The following is a 23,503-nucleotide window of genomic DNA, read 5'->3' as shown; positions in this document are numbered from 1 at the left end:
TGGAATGGCTGGAACATGGTTTAATGTACCAAAACAAAACACGATAAAAACAAGGAGCTGGAGGGGGTGGGGAGAGGTGTGCACTGCAAGGATCAAGGTAATGAGGCTAAAGATCCATTGTTGATGTTGTTTTTCTTGCTTTTCTTTCAAATGGATTTTTTGTGTCGATGGTCATGATTTATCGACGTTGCTACTTGATGATAAGAAATAAAGGGATGAGGATTATCAGCGAAAGATTCATGAAATTTTTTTCCAAGGTTACTCTTTATTGTTAACAGGAGACCCTTCTTTCAAAATTTCTGTTGTGGGCCCCCAAAATTGTTTTCATTGTTGCAAAAATGATTTTCTAGTGGACTTGTATCTTTTATATATTCAGTTTTAGTAGGGGAAGTTTTTTGCATTCATTTTCGAGTTAAAAATTTTCTAATCCAAATTAATTAATTTTGAATGAAGGCCACACTTTTTGTTTCGAAAACGAAAACAAACAAAGCATAATGGAGCCATTTTAATCACAGGATATTCAATTGAATTGCGGTGTTGGCCCTATGTGCGCTGGAAACCAGAGAAATATGAATTTATCATATCACCTAATTGTGTGATAAGAGTGTTCTCTAGATTTGGGATAACATCGGATCAGGGCGTATGTATCCTAGCGGGAATGGTTTCTATAGGGTTGGATGATTCTCCTGGTTGTCCTGAACATGGCAATATATCCTAGCATTGAGAGCATGACGGTGAATTCTTCAAGGTTCTTTGAGGAAAGCATGAAATTACAGATTTTCATAAATGTATGTTAATCATACGACACTACAAGCTGATCGGAGGATGTGTGGAAATCAGAGGATAACCAAACTGGCCTAAATGCCACAATAGGAAAGATACAGAAGACAGTTCAAGAATTAGACTCCAGAAAGCGACGAAAATGGTTAACATAAGCATACTAGTCTAAACAAGGAGTAGCAGAAAATGTTGGCATCTCCATCCATTTTTTTTTGGGGGAGTAGGGTAGGTGAATGCGTTTACGCACGGAGTGTTGGATTCCCGCAACAGCACGCTGTCGGACTACCAACTAAACACCTCCCTGTCATCAGAGAACTAGCCTGGAACCGTTTGACACATCACTTCGGGCTAGCCCTCCGGCTTTCCTAGCTTTAGGGGCCTTCAAGTCAGGGATTTCCCTTCACCAACGGAAGGGAAGGGGAGGAAGGCAGTTGTCAGTTCAGGGAACCCCTTACCGTCTGATCCCGCCGCCGGTCGAATCCAATCTTCTTCGCAATAGGAAGAACCCGAACATAATGCGCAATACGATTCCAGCGGTCAGTGCTCTTCAGCACCTCCCTGACAATGTTATCTGGAGAGAGCTTCCCTGTTTCTGCATAAAGCTGCTGACGAAACCCATCCCACCTCTCGCAAGAAAAAAAGGTGTACTCAGCGCCGGCCGCCACTGCTGAACACACAATCAGGAGATCGCGCCTTCCCAATCCTGTGCAGGTAAGACTGAAAATCTCCATGCCCTCTTAGAAGTTGGGTGAGGAAGTAATCAATCTCACCGTGCGTTTGGTTCAACCACGGGTCTAATTTGTCAATGAGCCGCGCAGTCCATCTGCCCCTTGGCTCATTTTGCCAAGAAAGTTGCCACTCGTTAAGGGTGCGTTGACGTTCTTCACGGGCAACCACTTCTCTTAAGTTTTCGCCCTTACGGCGATAGATAGCTTTCCGCTCCTTGGCAAGGAGGGCAACGGGGATCACTCCCGCAATCACCATCACAGCCGGTTCGGAGACGGTGCGATAAGCAAACGCCACTCGCAAAGCTCCCCGCCTCTGCACTTGAGCGAGGCGCTTACGACGCACCTCCTTATCAAGGGCATCAGCCCATACCTCCGCACCATAGAGAAGGACGGACTGCGTTGCTCCCATGACGTCTCCTAGTTGATATAGGGCCGCCCACATTCGCCATTAGCCGACTCAAGGCCGCGACTCCTGCTGCAGCCCTGTCCGCGGCTGCTTAGATTTGCTCGAAGAAGCTCATCTTCGAGTCGAGCATTAAACCAAGGTATTTAACCGCTGATTTTGAGTCTATAGTCAACTCGCCGATTGATATGGGACGAAGGGTCGGGATTCTCCTTCTGGTTGAGATGACTACTTCGGTTTTTTCCAGCGCAAGGCTGAAACCGTGAGGAGTCATCCATCCGCTTGCAAGTCCCTGGCAGTGCGGATCGCTTCAGCGAGTTCACTCTTGATGAGCTCCTCGAGTACTTTTCCGGCCGTGTAAAGCATACACAGCGGTCGGCATACAGACGGGAACTCTGGGTCTCCTTTACCCTTACTGGTCAACGCGAGGCTGGCAACTTTCCAACGACAAGGAAAAATGCTCTCTTTCAAGCAAGCCTTGAACACATCAAGCAGCAATTCTGGCCGTTGGCGGAACAGTTTGTAAACTTCCGCCAGGATGCCATCAGGACCTGGCGCCTTCTTGTTTCTCATAGTGAGAACCGCTTCTTCGAGCTCTCTCATTGTGAAAAGGGAATAATCTTCGACGCTTTCCGCGCTATTTACATCAACCCATACAGGGTGTCTGGGGAACAATGCCCGCACAATGCGGTCTATCTGGTCGGTACTTAGTATGCAAGGCGTTCGCAAAGCTCCGATTTTCCGGGTGACAAGCTTATAGTCCCCACGGGTCCTCATTCACCTAGTTGACAAGATTCTGTCAGCCGCAAGCTTTGCTTTTATTTATAGCGCTGCGGATTCCCCTTTTTGCTGATCTATACTGCGGAGATCCTTTGCTGATTTACTATCTATGCGGATCATGCCGTTCGCACCCTAGCCCTTTCTAATTTCGCCCTGATGATCGGACACCGTCCCGAGCCCGCAGTGTTTGTGACGCTCTCACCAGACGCGCTACAATCCCTGCAGAGAACACAACTCTCGCTTTCATTGCCGGTCTTCGCTTGATGACCCACTTGGCCGCATCTCTGGCATGCTGTCCTCCTGTCCGGTCTCTTGCAAGCAGCTGACGTGTGTCCATAGTCCACTTGTAGCGCTTGGTGGGGACTATCCGCATCCGCATGGGCGAGCTTTTGGCCTCGAGCATTTATAGAGGTGATACCCGGGCATTGGTTACCTCTGGAAATTCACGCTTTATTGGCTCCTTTACTTCGACCTTTTCTGTGAGGTAGTCAAGATCCCCCTCATGTAGAGGTGCACGTGCACAACAGTCAGCTATAATGGTCTTCCTTTCACCTTTAGTTCATCATCATGATTGAATCACTGCTATCTTGTACAGCTTCTGATTCCCTGACAATCTGGCAAAACAACAAATTCCCTTTAATCACGGCGCACACTATCTTGAACTTCTCGCGATTTCGCATGGTCTCGTTACTCAAGTGTGTCACGCTCGTCATTACTCGCAATGATTAAAGAGCCTTTCGTTCATCGATCCACTCCATAATTCCACAGTCAGTCACATCTGGTGGACCGACGACTTGGACAGCACTTGAGAAAAGGGCATTTTTGCTGAAGCTCCAACACTCATCAATATTCTCAGTCCGGTTATTCGAGATATTTGCCATCCGACCAGCAAGATAACTGTCGAATGCACTGTCAAACAGCAAGTGGACTCCCAAAAGACAACTCCTATGTGAACTGCTGATTGCAAAGTAGTCAATCTGCTCGCTCGTACTGTGTACGGTAGTTGAAACCCAACTGCCTTATGGGAAACGATGTGCTCGAACAATATGTCACCAATGACGAGGCGTTACGGTCCTCAAGACTTTGTATTCCTGTCATCTGTCCATGCAAGGTGTTGTCTGAGCGTACTTTGCCATTCAAATCATCCATTACGATCAAAATTTACCCTTTTTGGAAGCCTCTCCTAAGAGCATTGCTCATAAAAAGCACCCTTCATTACTGTATAACTATGATGCCTCCTAACTTGGACCTAAATCCGGCAGTCAAAATCTTGTCAAAAACCGGCTCCCAGGCGCTTTGCAGTAACCATCGGAAAAAATCCGACATCGGATTCGCGTCTGCTATCAGTTGGCTTTCCAGAGTACAAAAGCACAGTGCTGCATGAGGGAGAGGAATACTCTTCAGAGTCCCAGCATCTTATTTCTTTTAGGCCCATCTTGCACTTCATCGTCTGAATTTAAATACCTTCAGGTTTTGTGTAAAACAAAACCTTATTAAAATCGGTTTACTGTCTATCTGTCTGTCTGCTGTTTGTCCGTCGCACGCATTTTTCTCGGAGACTGTTGCAGCGATTGACCGAAATTTGGTGGAAAGGTGGGAACTATGAACGCTCGCGCATACAATGAGTTACATCCTTTTACGTCGAATTTAAGCGGAGCGGAAATGCAAAAGGAGGTGTACATTTTTTTTCACCAAATATAGTCATGTGGGGTATCAAATGAAAGGTCTCGATTAGTACTTTCCGACGTCGGTTGTTGGAAAGGTCGGGAGTGGGGGGGATAGAAAGTGATCATTTCTTTAAAGGGCCCATTCTCAGAAACTACCCAACCGAAAAATCTGAGGCTGCCATTATATGGTGCCTGGGCACCGAAATTCTTTCCATACCGATATCTGTTCAAATAAAGTTAATAATAGTATATCACTATAAGTTCATCTTAGCACGACGATCCAATTTTGCAGTGATGTAGGCTATAACATTGAGCATGATCCTACCAAGTTTGGTGGAAATCGCACTATTGCTAACAAAGATATAATAGCTCAAAATTGTCGCTTCTTTGCAAATTCGAGACTATTATTGTCAGTATTATTGTATATTGTCAGTATATTGTGAGAGTGGATACTCTCAGTCAGTCAGTCAGTATATTGTCAGAGTGGATACTCTCACATAATATATGCATATATTGCGTGCTACGTACTAATGGGACAAATGCACATTCCAATTTTTTTATATAAGAAATACACAAAACCTTTTGTGCTTGAAGCGTCCAGTTTCCGGTTTCCCGACTTGTCTATTGTATATATGGCTGCTATTCATCTTTGGTGGGGTTTAGCGCGTCAACCACACCTACGCGCCATCGCTCGCGGTTACCCTTCAGCCCCCGAGACGCTCGCACTCCTCCCCTACTGTTCTGGGTCAAGTGCCCGTGGGGAGAGCCACTCATCGGTCATCTTGGGAGAGCAGATTGCACTGCATGGCGTAGCCTGCAATGCAATTCTGGCCCCTCCTTTAAATGTGACCTATCCAATGTCACTCCCATCTTCCGATCACAGTGCGTACGAGTGGCAAGTCTGTGCGCCGACTGAAATAGGACCAGGCCAGCGCACACCGATGACACGACGCAGACAGGTATTGACGAAAGCTTGGAGCTGATCTTGGTGCGGAGATTTCCAGGTTTTACACAGGGCCGCGAAAGCGGATCTAGCGTAGTTAATGCGTTGGGCAACATCCAGTTCGGTGCCACCGTCGGCAGAAAGCACGCTTTCTAGATATACAAATTGACGCTTTCGATACTCTGCCAGACTGACTCATCAGACTGAGAATCTTGGTTTTGTTGGTGTTTATCTTCAGTCCAATTCTACTTGTCTCTCTTTCCAAATCTAGAACCGTTTGGCCAAGGTCTATGACCGGTGATAGAGCAAACAGATTTCATCAGCGTAGTCGAGATGTTAGAGTAAAGATCATTGTCATTTTCCATTTAATTCCTCCACGTCCTCCGGACAAGGCTGCATGAAGAGCGTCACCCATACCAAGAAGAAATAATATTGGTGACAGAATGCGACCCTGGCGGACTTCGTTTTGGACCTCAAAATACTCCGAGATTTTGCCTCGGTGGAACACTGTGTTCCCCAGTTTTTCATGCCAGTAACTAATGCCGGCAGTGTAAGCAGGGACCCATACTACCCTTTGTCCGGATAGCCGAGTGGTTAGAGCACAAGGCTGTCGTACGGAAGGTCGCGGTTCAAATCTCGCTGGCGACAGTGGGATTTGTATCGTGATTTGACGTCGGATACCAGTCGACTCAGCTGTGAATGAGTACCTGAGTCAAATCAGGGTAATAATCTCGGGCGAGCGTAATGCTGACCACATTGCCTCCTACAGTGTTCTGTAGTGTACCGTTACGGTCTTGAATGAAGTGCTCTAACACACTTCAAGGCCCTGATCCAATATGGATTGTTGTGCCAACGATTATTATTATACTACCCTTCAACTGTTTCTGCACTTGCCTGCGGCCAAGATCTTTGAGTTCAACAATAGAATTCATAGAATTCTCTTCAATTGATTCAAAATTAAAAACGAAATCAAAGTCTTAATCTAATTAAAAATGTTTGTAAAATCCATAGCTAAAAGACTGCCGGGATTTTCAGAATGGAGTTCTCTACTACTTGGTCGTTTGAATGCTACCCCCCCTTTTTGTGCGAAAGTTGATAGTAAATTCCGCGTAAAGATATAGATCTGAGGTTATTGTTGATGAAGCATGTAAATTCTTTCAGAATGGACGTACTTCACGGACACTTATGTTTCTATTATTTATAATTTATTGTCTTGTAGTTCAGAGCAAAACTAACTAGTGTTGAATTATTGGCTTGTTATCGAGGAATTCCTATGAGTTGTGTAGTTCCAGCAATTTGTAGCTACTAAAATAAGACCGAACAACTTTAAAAGCGTTATTAACTAGGTGCAAATTGTTACCACAATTATTAAACACGTTCAAAGCAGTAAAAATGTTTATTGTACCCCTAAACTGGGGGCCTGTTTCAGTGAGTAGTCCCTTACACAACTTACACTTCCTCATCTTCATTTGTTCAACATTGCTCTCCTATTTTTAAAAAAAAATGCCAATACTAGTTACATATATTCTTTCGTTGCGTTTTTATGCTCTTTGAAGCAGATAACTTGAAAAGTAATTAAATTTTCATATCGTCTCTTCCAGGACATTCTACGATCATCATCAGCTTCTGAAACGACCGTGAGAAATCAGCATGATCAACAAAGTCACATAGATAAATCACTCAATGGCAATAAAATTAATAATAACAATAATATTAACAAAGAAGATACTCGAAATAAAGACAAAGACAATGTACTCGAAGATGCCAACGCACAAAAAGCCCCTCAACCATTAACACAGCCTCAAGAACAGTACGTCGAGGCGCAGCAGCCGCAACAACAATCAAAAGAGCAGGATCTACCTGATAATGGTCCTGGAAACGAAGACAAACGTTTTGAAATTCCACCAAATGTGGAAAGTGCAAATGCGGATCCCAATAAAGCACCGGTAGCCGATGGTAATGGTCCAAACAATGGTGGGCCTGCATCGGAATCGGAAAGTTACGTTATCAATGCAAGTACTGAGACCTATTTGCCAACTGGCGATGATAAGGAGCTCTCAGAACGAATCAAGTCAATTTTAAAATGTCATGATCGAGACTATAATCCAGAAACCGTACAGCGGGGTGATTTCTGGGTGTTGAAAAACTATATTCGCGCCGATCATGGCGAACTTAAGTGCCACGAAACCATTACTTACACAACTCATGCTGATTATACCTTTTTAGATAATGTAATTCCGCTGCTCGAAAGGTGAGTTCCGATTTTGCGATTAAATGAATCTTTGACCAAACTTCCTGTTTTGTCTTTCAGGTGGAACGCACCAATTAGTATAGCCCTTCATGCACCCGGCACCGATTTTCCTCCCACACTAAACTCCATTAAATACTTACGAAATTGCCTGCCTGAAAGTCATTTAGTTCGTTACTATGTTACGTGGCATATATATTTCAGCTCGAAACATATCCCCAAGACTGTTCCCAAGTACAATAAGGCCTTAGATGCACCTATAAACTGTTCATTGCCGGTGGCATACGCAAATGTGTCGACAAACGCAATGTATAAGACGCAAAAGAAGTTACTATATCCAGTCAATGTGGGCAGGAACATTGCCCGGGATGCAGCTCTAACGCATTATATATTAGCTAGCGACGTGGAACTATATCCGAATCCTGGTTTGGTGAGGAAATTTCTAGAGATGGTTGCACGTAACGATTCAACGTTCCAGAGAAAGAATCCGAAGTAAGTTACTCACTGTTCAGCTCTGTTTATCCATTTTCTAATCATACTCCGTTCTAGGGTCTACCCACTTTCCATATTCGAAGTGGAGAGCAGTGCACCGGTTCCAAAAGATAAAACGGAATTGCAGGAGCTCTTGAAAGGTGGCAAAGCTATTCCATTCCATAAACGAGTGTGTTCAAGTTGCCATGGAGTACCGAAGTCACAGGAGTGGATAGCTGCGAATGAAACTGAGGAATTGGGTGTGTTCCACATAGGCAAACGTGTAGGCTACTATGTACATTGGGAGCCGATTTATATTGGAACACATGCCGATCCTCACTATGACGAACGATTAAGTTGGGAAGGCAAAAGTGATAAAATGACTCAGGTAAGATTTCATCTCAACATTTTGCTTTCTAAATAATTAATACCTTAAGGAATGGGTAAAGCTAAAGTCGATGTTTCAAGCCAATGAGAAGGAAAGTAATTCAATGTAAATTGTATGATCTAGCAAGAAAAACTGATCTAAGTCGCCTGGTTTGTTAGGACTTTCTTGACGCCATGAAACCTCTCCAATAGATCCGTTCTATCACCGACTTTTTCATCGAACTCACACCACATCATATAGTTTGTTTCAAATAACTGTTGAACGGATCTCAGATAGGCAACGCTTCGTCCCTCCCAGGACACAACTTTGGACGTTACTAAGAAGCTCCATCTTAGGCAGGGTCTGCCTCGTCTTCCTTTTCTACCATAGATATTGCCCTTATAGACTTTCCGGGCTGGATCATCCTCATCCATACGGATTAAGTGACACGCCCCCCGTAACCTATTAAGCCGGATTTTATCCACAACTTGACGGTCATGGTATCGCTCATAGATTTCGTTGTTATGTAGGCTACGGAAGAACGTTGTTGATGTCGGATGGTCTTGAGAGTGATCCTGCTGCTGGTATCTGGCCTCACACATTGGTCAGGGTCAGCCTAGTTAGTCCTATCAATTTCGTCGGGATACCGAATTCTCTCATGGCCGTGTACAGTTTCTTCATTGCTTGCGAAAAATCTGATCTGTTGCTGATTTACCTGGAGTGAAGCCTCTTTGATAGAGGCCAATGATATGGGGCTATCCGATGGGACATTAACCAACAACAATTGGTTTGCTCACCTCGTGAATTGAATTCCATTCCATTTGCAGACATCCTTCTACACAATTTCTGAGTTAATCTGGATGAGCTGAACCATACAATTACAAATTTTTGTAACTAATAATAAAGATATATCTACTAAATGTCAGCTCTATGGGAGCAATAGGCCAATAAGCACAAATTTGTAGCTAAAAGTATGGTAGTTTAGAGCGGCTTGTATCTTCTGAATGATCGGCAACTAGAGGAGAGATCACAAGTTTTAAAGGAAAACTTCTGTGCGTTTCAAAGATGATTCGACCTAATCTAAGTGTAATCTAGCAATGTTTCTAGCGATTAAATCATTTGAAATAATTAAGGCTTGTTCCTTTCATCAGTGCTACAAGTCTGACTTGCCTGACGCCTCTTTATTGTCGCTATGGCTCATTACAAATCATATTGGGTTGCCTTAAATTCCTATGTCAGATAAAGGGCGTCAACTACACCTAGGCGTATCGTTGTCGTTCCCTGGCAAAGCACTTTAATTCACCCGGCTACGAAGTATCGAATTAGATTGATTGCAACTCCATCAACAGGAAATTCATTGATTAAATCTTCCATATTCCGCTCAGAGGTGGAGTTGACTGGTCTGGATCAGTTTCACCACGTATGTTAAGACATCTTTGTTTCGAAGGCACTTTTTTCACAACATCGCCACAGAAGCGAAATATCCGCATTTCGGACGTGATTATAACAATTCCTAGTACTAATCCAATCAATGAAAAGGGAAGTTTTATCGATATCGAAGGAGATTACAGATGTCCATTTTCGCATGACTGTTGCAAGCGCCATGGCTGGTAAAAGCGGCAAGATTCAGGCATCCTTAATTTGACAACAAACCCAGGAAAATTACTTTCTTCCACTGCAATAGGTTGACTAAACTCGCGAAGTTCAGAGAAAACACATGTGTGGGCTGATTGTTGAAACAGAAAATGTCGGGACTAAAAATGGCTGACTCAAATCAGCTCTGGCAATGCCGCCAGACGGATTAAAAATAAAGTTCAGAGTGTTTACCGGAACTATGCTATCCCCAGTGAAACACCCGTAGATGAAATTCTGGACACACTAAAGCCGAAAATTTCTGTCGTATGCAGTCGGTTACGACGATATGGCGAAAGTCATTCCAGACGTGTCCAGAATGCAACGTACGCGAGGAATCAGTGGAGATTTTTCAGATCATTCAACGAACCCTAACAGAGCGCCCAGACAGTGCAATTTTCGGTAACGAAAGCGAAAGTATATTTTGGTGGACTTTGCTGAGCAGTTTACCGCCGCAGGCACCCACCTGTTACAGGAAAGGAGGTTCGACGATCCATAAACAGCTCCAAGAACTGGAGGGGCCCCAGTCAGGATCGGGTTCAGCGCTTCTGGTACAAAAAGTTCACCAGTATACATCATCACCATCATCAACGGCGCAACTACCGATATCCGGTCTAGGCCTGCCTTAATAAGGAAATCCAGACATCCCGGTTTTGCGCCGAGGTCCACCAATTCGATATCCCTAAAAGCTGTCTGGCGTCCTGGCCTGGCCACCAGAATACATGCTCATCATTTCCACCTTTCCTCACTGTGGGGATAACCTATGTTGTCCCTAAGAAGGACACGGCCCAGGACCCCGCAGACGCAAGACCAATTACTTGCTTATCAACCATCTACAAATTCATAACGTCCATTATTAGTGGAAGGGTCAATACGCACCTCGAGACCAACAACATTCTGTCCGAGGAGCAGAAGGGCTGCCGCGTTGGGTCAAGGGGTTGCAAACAGCAATTCATTATTGACTCGGTAGTCGTAGGACAAGCAACAGAAGGCCAAAGAAACCTCTGTAGTGGCTGTATCAATTATGCTTTTGGCAGCGTCTCGCATACCTGGCTAATCGATGTCCTATGTCTGTATCGCATTCATCCCAAACTAATAAAGTTTTTGGCAACAGTCACGCAAGGGAGGCATACTACCACATCAGTGCGTTCATCTGAAGGTCCCTCAGAGCAATCCATATACGGAGATGCATTTTCCAGGGGGATTCGTTGAGTCCTCTTTGATTTTGCTAATATCTCAGAGCATATCCATATACGGAGAGACATCTTCCAGGGGGATTCGTTGAGTCCCTTTTGGCTTTTCAAGGCACTGAACCCCCTTTCATTGCTACTGAATGATGCTAGAGGGCATGGTTTTGCAATAAAGTATGTCCTACGTGCTAAGTGCGAACTGACACACTTGATGTACTTAGATGACATCAAGTTGTATGCTGGTACTGACGACCATCTTAAATGTCTGTTGCAAATAGCTGACATGTTCAGCCGTGATATTTGGATGGAATTTGGATTAGACAAGTGTCGAATCCAAGGCATCCGCAAAGGTCATCACGAGCCGCATCCCGGAAATAGCATTGATGCTCACCATATCCAAGCTATGACCGAGACAGACTTCTACAAATACCTCGGAATTCTACAACGAACCCATGTTCGAAGTGGTGGTCTGAAGGATGTTCTGCTGGCCAAATTCCTGCGACGTATGAAGTTGGTACTGAAGTTGCATCTCTCAGGGAAGAAGAAGATAACCGCGTTGAATCTATTCACTCGCTATCTGTTCACTGGCTTATGCATTCGGAACATTGCCGTGGACGAAAACCGGTCTGGAAAATATCCAGCGGCGGATACCGCCTACTATGTTCAAATTACGAATGCACCATTCAAACTCAGCGGTGTAGCGGATAAACCTGCCTCGTAACATCGGAGGTAGGGGCGTGGTTGACGTGGCGGCACAACATCACCTGAGCAGGCGAGTCTCTTGTAAGGCAGACTGTGCACTGACTCTACGTAACTTGAAGGATCGATCTTTGAATTCTGTGAATGGGGTGAAGTCAGACCAAGAGCGGATCGATGAATGGAAGTCGACGGCAATGCACGGTAAACACGCTAATTGTCTTTAACAGTAATTTGTCGAGCAGATGGCGTTGTGCTGGGAAGCTCTTTGCTAAGATGGAGGGATTCATGTGTACCAATCAGGATGGCGTGATTGCCAGCCGAGTTTATAAAAAGCTCATAATGGAGAGTGGACAGTTCAGAATGTGTGGTTGGGCGTTAGAAACATTGGACCATCTCATTTCTGATTGCACTGTAATGGCACCGGTGCAATACATGAACAGGCATAATGTTGTATGTAAGGTAGAAGCGCCGGTTTACTGAATGAGCCGGAAATAGTACTTGACAGTTCTACTTACAGCACACCGGCAAGCTCTAATTGAAAAACCAAAAAAGGGCTTACGGTTTCGTCCACGGCCGAGGCAACTCTTCAGACGCTGGCTTACCTCTGCCCTGGGAGCAGCGTGATCGAAAGTGCAACAGGTGGAAAAATGCTTCTTTATATAATCGCAAAACCACGACAAGGTTGCGAATTATATTCAAGTTAAACCGCCAGTTGTTTGAGTCTAAGCTAGACTAAAGCTGGCTAATTGTTTAGGATATGGGGGATCCTAAGTCCACATCCACATGATGTTGGACCGAACCAAATGGGGAACTACTTACTCCCACGTTTTTTGGTCCACGGATCCCTAGTTTGGGGCATAGCACTCAAGCATTCAAAAAAAAAGAACAAGCGGTATCGTTCAGGGCAGAGGCAACTTTTCCATTCCGGTCCAACATCATGTGGATGTGGGTTTAGAATATAATTCGCAAAAGGAGCGTTTTTCCACATCTTGGCAGTTTCGGTCATGCTGCTCCAAGGGCAGAGATTAGGCAGCGTCTGAAGAGTTATACGTTATACTGCTTAAGTTTGTCAAAAATTTGTTTGTTTACTCTTCGTTGTTCGTCATGTCTTCTATTTAAAATGACCTCTATCTAAAATACTTTTCAGTATTTATTTACGGTCATCATGCCTTGCCTTACCAACTGTGAGTATTCAATTTTCTCAGATCTAACAACAGGCGTTCGGTTGGTTTTGCGTGGCTCAGTTTGTAGTTTTTCTGGAGCAGCCTAGACGACAGTATTCTAACTTCTGTAATCCTTTCCCTACTTCACAGTATCTGTAACTGATTGGGCGTTGGCCCTTACAATTTAATCATTTTGCCAGGGGAGCTCTGTTGTTTGGACATTTTGAAGATTCATGGTCACCAGCATATTTCACACAGCTTGGATTTCGATTACAATACGTTTGTGTGTGATTGAAACCTTGGCATCTTTTGCACTGCGGTATTAGGTCGCTGCCGTTTCTCAGCGCTTCTATTTTGACCTTCATATTAAGGATAGCTCTTAAGTTGCGAATTTTATTTGGGACTTCATTATTGTCGAACAAAGGGGTGAATACGTCATTAGAACCTATTTGCTATGACCTTACACATATTTTGTTGTTTATATTTTCGAAGTTTTAATAATTTTCTATTTTTTTCGTATATTTTCAGGGCTATGCACTGTGTGCACTTGACTACGAATTTCACATACTCGACAATGGATTTCTGGTCCATAAACCAGGAATTAAAATTCTCAAAAAAGATACAAGACGTGCTATGCTAGCAGCTAAAACGAACCAACTAATCAAGAAAATTATTTACCCAGAATTACGGATAATGTACGGTGTACGTAAGGGCTGTGCCGTATAGTAATTATGATAAATATCCTTTCTTACGCCTTGCGAAGAAACGGATATTTATCGGAAAATAGCTCTAAGTTATTATAACGAATACAATATGAATAGATGCAGTAGCTATAGAAGTCATAGGTTAATAGGATTACTTGTGTACATCATCCTCGTTATACTTGTAATAACTATTGTAATTCTTTTAATAGTCAGACGATAGACAGAAAGTTTCAAATGGGGTGATAAAATGGCGAAAACAAATAATTACAAGAAAAATATTTCTATGAAACGAAATTGTGGAAAAGAGAACATCTCACTACAAAGATGGACGGAGATTTTCCATTATTTTTTAGTTTTTTTATTCAATAGGTAGGAAGAAATTTATAGAAAGCTTATTATACCGATTAAAACAAAACAGAAATAATTGTACGAAAAACATTTTGTAATAAATAAGATAAGATTTAAATATTTGTAGGAGCAAGAGGGAGTGGAAAGCTTCCAAAACCTTCATTTTGACTCATCAAATCTATTCATAGTTCGGTTATGTTCCCATTTTATTATTGTATTGACGTGTAAATGCAGAAAAAAAGTGCTAATGTTGTATCTGAATCAAAAAAAGAAAGATAACGTGATGTAAATACATTTTCCCTGTAGCGAGTAAGTATGTAAGGACGAGCAAGAAAAATGTTGAACATTTTTTATTTGTTCGGCCGAATTGAATGTATAAAATGGTTTTAATGAAAGTGATGATTGCAAAGTTTTCTTATAAAACTCTTTGAGTTTTAAGTTGTATGCTCGAAGCTTGTGTAGGTTTTAAAATATTTTCACTGTCAATCTCACAGTATTTTTGGTGGATTTAAATTAAGATGTCAAATTGTGATGCTTTCAGAAATTCATTAATTGATTAAGGATCAATGTCTCCTCTTCGATGCGCACTCTGTCACCATGTCTACTGCACTTGCATCACTCAAACCGAGCATTAATCTATTTCAATCCAACTCTGTATCTGAACAAAGTAAAACCAGTGTAGTCAGTTACCTGTTTCGTAATTCTCAAAAAATAAACCTTGTAATTCTCATCCGAAAACTCCTCCACACACTTTGCATACATATCAACCTCATGCATTCTAAAAAGTGTAGAATAATTTCCATTTAATGTGTTATTCCACCCTTCACACTTGATATAAACGTTAAAACTCTAAGGACCCTTAAAAGAAAACTTTCCTATTTTTAAACTATCTGAGTAAGATATTATGAAGAAAATTCCTGCTCTGCCATTTTTAGTAACATTTAATTTAATTTTACTTCTACATATGTCCCTAGTTATAGGATACATTTGAAACATGTTTAATGACTAAGCTTAACCTTGATTTGTGCCTAAAACGAAGAATTCTTTTTCAAAATAAATCATTTTTATGAAGGAACAACGAAGCTGAATGCGATGTTCCTAAAATCACATAGTTCAGATCTAAAATCAAAAGATGGATCCAATCACACATCCTTGAAATAAATACTGCATAACAGTACATATTTATTTATTTATTTATTCCCGTACTTATTCTAGAGTTTTTCAATTAAAATTCGTTCGGAAAGATACAAATATCTTTCACCCTCATTCTCGAAACGCGCCATTTTTTTGTTTTAAAATATAAAAATGCATAAAAAAATCGCCCCCAACTATTACATTTTAAACTGATCAAAGTATAATTTTATAAAAGTTATTCCCGGCTATGAATCCCCCCCTCCCAAGTTATTGCTGAGCGGAAAAATCATGTTGAATTACTGTTTTGATTTGTGAAACTATAAAAGAAAATTGCTAGATATGTATATGTGAATATTTCAAGTCAAGCAAACTCGAAAATCTTAAGAAAACAATTAAAAAAGAAAACACGTGATAATTTTTTCATAGAATTAAAACTTTTATAGTCATTTAAGCTGTAGAGAATTATATTTTTAGAGTATAAATACATAAAAAAACAATAATGGGATAATTTTTTTATTTATTGTTTTAATTATGTTGGATTTTTTTCGATTAATTCTTTTTCTTTAATTTGTTTAGATATATTTAGGCTGCATGGATGTATGAGAACGGCATTAGTTTTGCTGAATCGACAGATATGTAAGTTTATGTTTCTTTTTTCAGTTTATATCAAATTGGTTTTCATTTGAATTTTGTCCTTTTGTATAATCTTGGCCAAAAATTGAAAATTCTTTCAAAAAAACTGATGGAAATGGGGTTAACAGTGGCCACAATTTTATTCACAAAAAGAGTTTTATTTATTTTAAATCCGGTAGTCGGCAATTATCCGCTGATGGGACATCCAGTGGCGAGAGAGACCGATATTACTGGTCTCGCTGTTCGTAAAGGACGAGTTTGTCGATCGATACTCTCATCTACCGAGCATGTGCTGGAAAGACTTGAGCATTGCCCGAACAATTCCAATTTCCAACAATGTTTGCTTTAGGATGCTCGCACCAACATAATCCGAGCCCATTTGCCCGTTCTTGGAATTAACCTCTCTAGCCAACGGCTTCGTCAGGATATCTTCTCCAGCAGGTCCCCCATCTAATGGTAGCAAACATCAATGTGATTGCTCCTGGCTAATCCGGAAATGTATTTGGTACTACCTTGGTTGTCCTCAAGCCGAGATGTTCATGGTTTTGAAACACTGTCGGATTCATAAAAACTCTGGCATTTTTGCAGAGCGAAGGCTCATCCTTGTCTCAGCGGTGGATGCTAGATACGCATCACCCGTTCTTTCTTTTTTCATTTTATGGATGAAGATGAAAATCTTAGAAAGACACAGCTGCGCAAAATTGCAGCAGTGTATAGGATTCTCACCCGTTAAAACCACTTTTTCCTTCTTCTTCCCCATGGAACCGCCACTAAGCATTACTTCGCGGAAAGGACTCCATTTTAAGTCCCCAAGCTTTCTGTTTCGGTTTTCCAACTTCCGCCTGAATCCTTTTGATTGCGGAGTTCACCGTACAACGGTTCCCTTCGACTTCAGCATTTCCCCGATGATGTTCTGCGGGCTTAAGCTGATTTGGCTGAACAAAATCGTAGACAATAGAACATAACATGTTTAGAGTCTTCAGGTGTACAACTACATTCAGGGCAAAAGGGTGAATCATCCATTGGTGCAGATATTTCCTGCAACCACTGTACCCTGACAGGAATCCGGTCAGGTTAATTTTCGTGCGTGTCGCTAAATCCACTCCTCAACACGAGGAATCAAAGTGTATGGGTCCATCGACCTTTTTGCAAGTCATCCCATCGTCGCTGCCACTTTTTCAGCAACTCCTGCCTTGCCACTTTTCGGTGTTTTGTTCCTTTTCAGGTGGACTTGTTCTCCTTTTCTCATAAAGGCAGCGTGCCTCACTGTCTCAACTGTCTGGCGTACGCCATCGCTCCATCTCAGGCAGGGTCTGCCTCGTCTTTTTTTTCTGCCATAGATATTGCCCTTCTAGACTTTCCGGGCTGGATCATCCTCAACCATACGGATTAAGTGACCCGACTACCGTAACCTAATGAGCCGGATTTTATCCATAATCTGACGGTCATGGTATCGCCATTAGATTTCGTCGTTATGTAGGCTGCGGAATCGTCCATCCTCATGTAGGAGCCAAAAATTCTTCTTAGGATTCTTCTCTTGAACGCGGCCAAGAGTTCGCAATTCTTCTTGCTAAGGGCCCAAGTCTCCTAGGAATACATGAGGACAGGCAAGATCATTGTCTTGTACATTAAGAGCTTTGACCTTATGGTGAGGCGTTTCGATCGGAACAGTTTTTGGCTGACAACAACCGTGCGCGGATTTCATCATCGTAGCTGTTATCAGTTGTGATTTTCGACCCTAGATAGGAGAAATTATCAACGGTCTCAAATTTGTAGTCTCCTATCTTTATTCTTCCCGTTTGACCAATGCGGTTTGATGTTATTGGTTGGTTGGTTTTCGGTGCTAACGCTGCCACCATATACTTTGTCTTGCCTTCATTGACGCCAGTCATCGGCTGCTCGATCTGGATGAAGGCAATTTGTATGTCTCGGCTCGCTCTTTCCATGATGTCGATATCGTCAGCATAGGCCAGTAGTTGGGTGGACTTAAAGAGGATCGCACCCCTCGTATTTACCTCAGCATCACGGATCACTTTCTCGAGGGCCAGGCTAAAGAGGACGCATGATAGGGCATCCCCTTGTCGTAGACCGTTGTTGATGTCGAATGGTCTTGAGAATGATCCTGCTGCTTTTATCTGGCCTCGCACATTGGTCAGGGTCAGCCTAGTCAGTCTTATCAATTTCGTCGGGATACCGAATTCTCTCATGGCCGTGTACAGTTTTACCCTGGCTATGCTGTCATAAGCGGCTTTAAAATCGATGAAAAGATGGTGCAACTGATGTCCATATTCCAACAGTTTTTCCATCGCTTGCCGCAGAGAAAAAATCTGATCTGTTGTTCATTCGTCTGGAGTGAAGCCTCTTTGTTACGGGCCAATTATGTTCTGAGCGTATGGGGCTATCCGGCCTAGCAGCAAGCGGAGAATATCTTATAGATGGTACTCAGCAACTTGATACCTCCATAATTGCTGCACTGTGTGATATCTCCTTTTTATGTATGACACACATAATGTCTCGTTGCCAATCGTCAGGCATTGATTCGCTGTCCCATACCTTGAGCACAAGTTGATGAACCACTTGGTGTAATTGGTCGCCTCCATATTTAACCAATTCTGTAATTCCATCGACTCCAGGCGACTTATGATTTTTAAGCCGATGAATTGCGCGGACTGTTTCTCCTATACTTGGTTATGGCAATATTTGTCTGTCGTCGTCAGTTGGCGGGACCTCTAAATTGTCAATGTTCTGATTGTTCAGTAGTTCATCAAAGTACTCAACCCATCGCTCCAATATGCCCATTCTGTCGGAAATGCCTCTTTGTCTCAGCAGGATAGCATCGAGGTGCTGACTTGTTGGTAAAACTTGCGCGCCTGGTGCGGTTGCTCCCTGTACTTTTCGAGTACACAGACCTGTTGGTTCTCCCAGGCTTCCTTTTTCCATCTGAACAAAAGAAAAAGAAAAAAGACAATAGAACTACATTTAGGGCAAAAACGAGAATAATACAACCTGAATTGGTGAAGAGACTTCAGGTAACCACTGTGATAGGAATCAAGTCATAGTTAATCTTGGCGCGTGTCGCTAAATCCACTCTTCAATACGAGGAAGTGTGTGGGTCCATCGACCTCTTTGCAAGTCATTCCATCGTCGCTGATACTTTTTTCAGCGGCTCCTGCCTTGCCTCCTCCTTTGCCTTGCATCCTATTCAGATGGACTCATTCTCCTTTTCTCGTAAAGGCAGCGTGTCTCACTTGTCAGAATGTCCATCGGGATTATTCCCGCAATAAGACACACTGCCTCGCCTGAGATTGTTCTGAAGGCCTTAGGCCCTTAGCGGTAAGTCTCGCACGCTAGTGCTTCCTCCCAAACTGGTGCCGCGTATAATAATGTAGAGCAAACCACTCCGGCCACAAGTAATCTGCGACTGTATCCTGGGCCTCCAATGTTAGGCATCATCCGCGCTAACGACACGTTGGTATTTGCCGCTTTCTCATAGGCATAGTCCAGATGTTTCATGAAATTGATCTGTGTCAATCATCACCTCCAGGTATTTGATAACCGGCTCTGTGATGATGTGACCACCAACACGATTCATCATCATTAACGGCGCAACAACTGGTATCCGGTTTATGCCTGCTTTAATAAGGAACTCCAGACATCCCGATTTTGCGCCGAGGTTCACCAATTCGATATCCCTAAAAACTGTCTGGCGTACGCCATCGCTCTATCTCAGGCAGGGTCTGCCTCGTCTTTTTTTTCTACCATAGATATTGCCCTTATAGACTTTCCGGGCTAGATTAAGTGCCCACCGTAACCTATTATGCCGAATTGAGTCACAACTTGACGGTTATGGTATTACTCATAGATTTCGTCATTGTGAAGGCTACGGACTCGTCCATCCTCATGTAGAGGGCCAAAAATTCTTCGGAGGATTCTTCTTTCGAACACGGCCAAGAGTTCGCAATTTTTCTTGCTAAGAACCTAAGTCTCCGAGGAATGCATGATGACGGGCAAGATCATTGTCTTGTACAGTAAGAGCTTTGACCCGACGTCTTACCATACGTTTCGAGAGGAACAGTTTTTGTAAGCGGAAATAGGCTCTGTTGGACGCCAACAACCGTACGCGGATTTCATCGTTATAGCTGTAGTGATTTTCGACTCCAGATAGGAGAAATTATTAACGGTCTCAAAGTTGTAATCTCCTATCTTTATTCTTCCCGTTTGACTAGTGTCGTTTGATGTTGGTTGGATAATTTTCGGTGCTGACGTTACCACCATATATTTTGTCTTGCCTTCATTGATGTGCAGCCCAAGATCTCGCGCCACCTGCTCGATCTGGATGAAGGCAGTTTGTACGTCTCGACCAACACGAATACTAATCGTACTCCTTCGCCTACGATTGGTAAACAAGACCGCTTCCGTGTTTTGTTCTATAAGGTCAAGTTGAACCATCTCCAGCCACGCTTTTATGGCCCAAATGGTTTTGTTAGCGTACACTTCAACTTCTTCAGGTTGTTTCGTGACGATAACCCCAACTAGATCATCTGCGAAACCGATTATCGTGGCCTCCTGTGGCGCGGGGAGGATAATGACCCGATTGTACATCACATTTTACAGGAGAGGACCCAACACTAAGTCCTGTGGCGCTGCTACTATGACGGTGTAGTGCTTGGGTCCCTCATGCGCATTGTATCAAACTATCCTTTCCGAGAGATAACTTTCGAGAAGCTTAGTCAAGTAACTAGGGACACTCGTTTTAGCCAATGGGCTTTTTATCCATTCCTAGCTAGCTGAATTAAACCTTTTTTTGACGTCCACACTCACGGCGTTACAGTATTTATTAAACGATTGCTTTAAAAGCAACTTCCAGCCACCCGCTGCTGGATTTTTGAGATCCTGTTTTTCCCCTTACTCGTCCATGATTTTCCCTATGTATTCGATTGCAAGGTCTTTGTCATAGCATCGCAACCACTGTCATGATGGCGTCCATGTGGTCACTACTTGATGTGCCTACATACTGTATTTCACACAGCGTCTTTTTCTGATATAATGTGTGGACCGCTCATAGTTCTGCATGCTGAATATGTATCAACTGCTTGCATTCGATACCTAGGGTTATGTGTGCCATTGCTTTGTTGAATCTGTCTTGGCTGCATTGGCTGTCTCCGTTGCGCAGACCTGTACATCTTTTGTGAACTTTGCTATAACAACCACAGCCAGATAATCCGCAAAATCGATCGCTCTTCTTGACCGAGAAATACAAGCACTCGATTGTACCTTACATTCAACGATGGAAGGTCCTGAAATACTTTCTGGAACTCTCGCCACTCTGAGAGGTCCTTGCCGTTTTCGTCGACGAGTAGCCGTCTGTTGTAGATGACTCTCACCATCATCCATACAATTGGATCACCACATTCAGTACCATGTCCAACCACGCAAAATCCCAAAAAGAAATTACGCTTCTTTGGGTTTTCGCTTGCCATCAGTAACCACGAGCGACGGTTGCGGAAGCCTGTTAGCGTTCTCTAAAATAAGACTTGCCAAAGCGTAGCAGTTAATACATTCACGCTGCTCCCAGGGCAGAGGTGAGGCAGCGTCTGACGATTTACCTCTGCCCTGGTAAGAAACCGCAAAGCCGTCGTCGCTTGACTTTTTTTAAAAGTTTGGGTGCAAGCCCTAAGCGAGGGGTCCGTGGACCAGGAAAGAGGGAGTAAGTTGCTCCCCATTTGGTCCGGTCCAGCATTAAGTTGATGCGGACTTAGGACCCCATCATTCTCAAAACGAATAATACATTCACGTTGTCTGGCATACCTCGTCTCATACCTATACTGCATGCCCTATTTGTGATCCATAAATCATTGTAAAGATTCCTGCAGTGTTCACTTCGTAAGTGATCCGGAAATAAGAATCCTGAGCGACTCTTCAAAGGGTGAAATCAAATCGATTTAAATTTTCTATTCTAATTAACAACTATCGCAGTTCTGATTATGTGGTGCTGGCAGCAATTATGTAAACCCTCCTTTTTTCGCATAACATGGATCTGAGGAAGTTGTCACACTACTTGGCAATATGCCCTCTTTATCCCCATAAATTTTATATCCAATATCCTTTGCATGCCTTCATAAAGTATTCATACATGACCATGATTTTAGAGGGAATTCGGACCTAGACTGAATAGGACCCTCTCTGTATTGTCAAAATATCTATCTAATTTCGTAAAAATCCCTATTCCGAGCTCCTGAGAAGACTCTCGGTCTGGAGGGAATCCCTCTCTAGTTAGGTCTGCCAACATTGCATCTGAGGTTATATGTTCATAAGGACCACAATTTTCAGTATAGTTGGTTTGTAAAAGATTCAGCTATATTTTTTACAGCTTCCAATTCATCATTTGAAGGTACTCCCTTCCCAGCTGCTTGCGGAAAGCGTCCAACTTTAAATTGAAAAATGTTACACCACATTTTGCTAAGAGAATTCTTCACAATTACTTAAAATGAACTGAACTTCTTATCATCCATGTGAGGATCCCTTGATAGTTAGAAGATTTGAGCCCTTGCTGGTCTTCTCGTTTATTTACAGCTTCGCTAGTTTATTTATTTCCTGCTTTTCTGTTCCACTAACGGAAGATACACATTCGATTTTATATCAGGGACTGCTCAGCGATTTAGTTGCAGGAGAATATTATTGGTATACGAGGACACCTTTCTAAAGAGTTCTCACCTCAGTCTTCAGTGATCCTTGGTGTTATTTTTTGTTCTCCAATTTAGTTTGATTGGCCATTCATTTGAATTCTATTTTTCTGTCCTTACATTTTTGTTTTTCCAGAGAATAAGTAAAACTAAATAACACAAACAAACCAAAAAGAGAAAAAAACGATTAATCAACAAAATGAAATAAAACACGTTTTTTATTGATCCTAGTTGAAAAGTGCCTTAAAATTCAATGTCGAAAATGAAAATATTCAAAGAAAGAAGAAGAAAAGAAAACTACACAGAAAATAATGAAAAACCGAAAATTCGGAACATTCAAACAGAAATACATACATATGGGCATGAAATAAACATATGTAAAAACCTCACAGAGAAATGATGATATGAAGTAGGATCTAAGCTGAAAAACTAGATACACAAAATTAGAGTAGAACCCAAAAGGAAAAAGATATATGGATTTTGAAAAATGCACATTGCTACTCGAGGATAACGATAATAAGGAAAAAAAATTAAATAATGTAAAGGAATGCGGATGCAAATATACCACGAGTTTTTGTAAGGTTTTTGTGTTTTCTTTTATTAATTAGTGCAACGACAATTCGACTTTTTAAAATTAAAGTCAGTGCATAGGTCTCCAAAAATTGCCGCAGAGGACTTCCAAAAAATCTTGTTTAGTTTGAACGGTCCTAAAGCTGCTATTTTGTAAAAAATGGCAATAATACATTTTTTCTTGCTGCTCAAAGGTTGCTTAATCGATAGTTATATTATTTGTGAACTACAATTTAAAAGTGTGCTCACAGAAAAATCTCGCAAAAACCTTTCTTAGGAGATCCAGACAGATATAACCCCTTAACTGAGAATCCAATCAGCTATTTGTATATATCATATCACTTTTTGAGAAAAGTAGTA

The 23,503-nt window shown here is 42.4% G+C and overlaps 1 protein-coding gene and 1 long non-coding RNA gene across 5 annotated transcripts in view; one reads left to right on the top strand and one right to left on the bottom strand.

The window, feature by feature from the left end:
* Positions 1 to 15,757, top strand: part of LOC119650970 (beta-1,4-glucuronyltransferase 1) — a 339,594-nt gene extending 323,837 nt beyond the window's left edge. For all 4 annotated transcript variants that reach the window (XM_038054230.1, XM_038054231.1, XM_038054233.1 and 1 more), the window contains 4 exons: positions 6,903 to 7,552; positions 7,613 to 8,041; positions 8,099 to 8,408; positions 13,600 to 15,757. In XM_038054230.1, the coding sequence (XP_037910158.1) occupies positions 6,903 to 7,552; positions 7,613 to 8,041; positions 8,099 to 8,408; positions 13,600 to 13,797 (1,587 nt within the window). In that variant the 3' untranslated portion in view covers positions 13,798 to 15,757. The remainder of the gene's footprint in view (positions 1 to 6,902; positions 7,553 to 7,612; positions 8,042 to 8,098; positions 8,409 to 13,599) is intronic.
* LOC119650971 lies at positions 14,533 to 23,138 on the bottom strand. Its single transcript, XR_005249401.1, has 3 exons — positions 22,605 to 23,138; positions 14,814 to 14,901; positions 14,533 to 14,741 (listed from the first exon to the last, which is right to left on the bottom strand). It is a non-coding gene; the product is annotated as an uncharacterized LOC119650971 (long non-coding RNA).
* Positions 23,139 to 23,503: the final 365 nt, after the last annotated feature.

The sequence above is a fragment of the Hermetia illucens genome, chromosome 3 (assembly GCF_905115235.1).
Source record: "Hermetia illucens chromosome 3, iHerIll2.2.curated.20191125, whole genome shotgun sequence".
In the NCBI taxonomy this organism is placed as follows: Eukaryota; Metazoa; Arthropoda; class Insecta; order Diptera; family Stratiomyidae; genus Hermetia; species Hermetia illucens.
The sequence above is the reverse complement of the archived record's forward strand: the minus strand, read 5'-3'. Positions and strand labels throughout refer to the sequence as shown.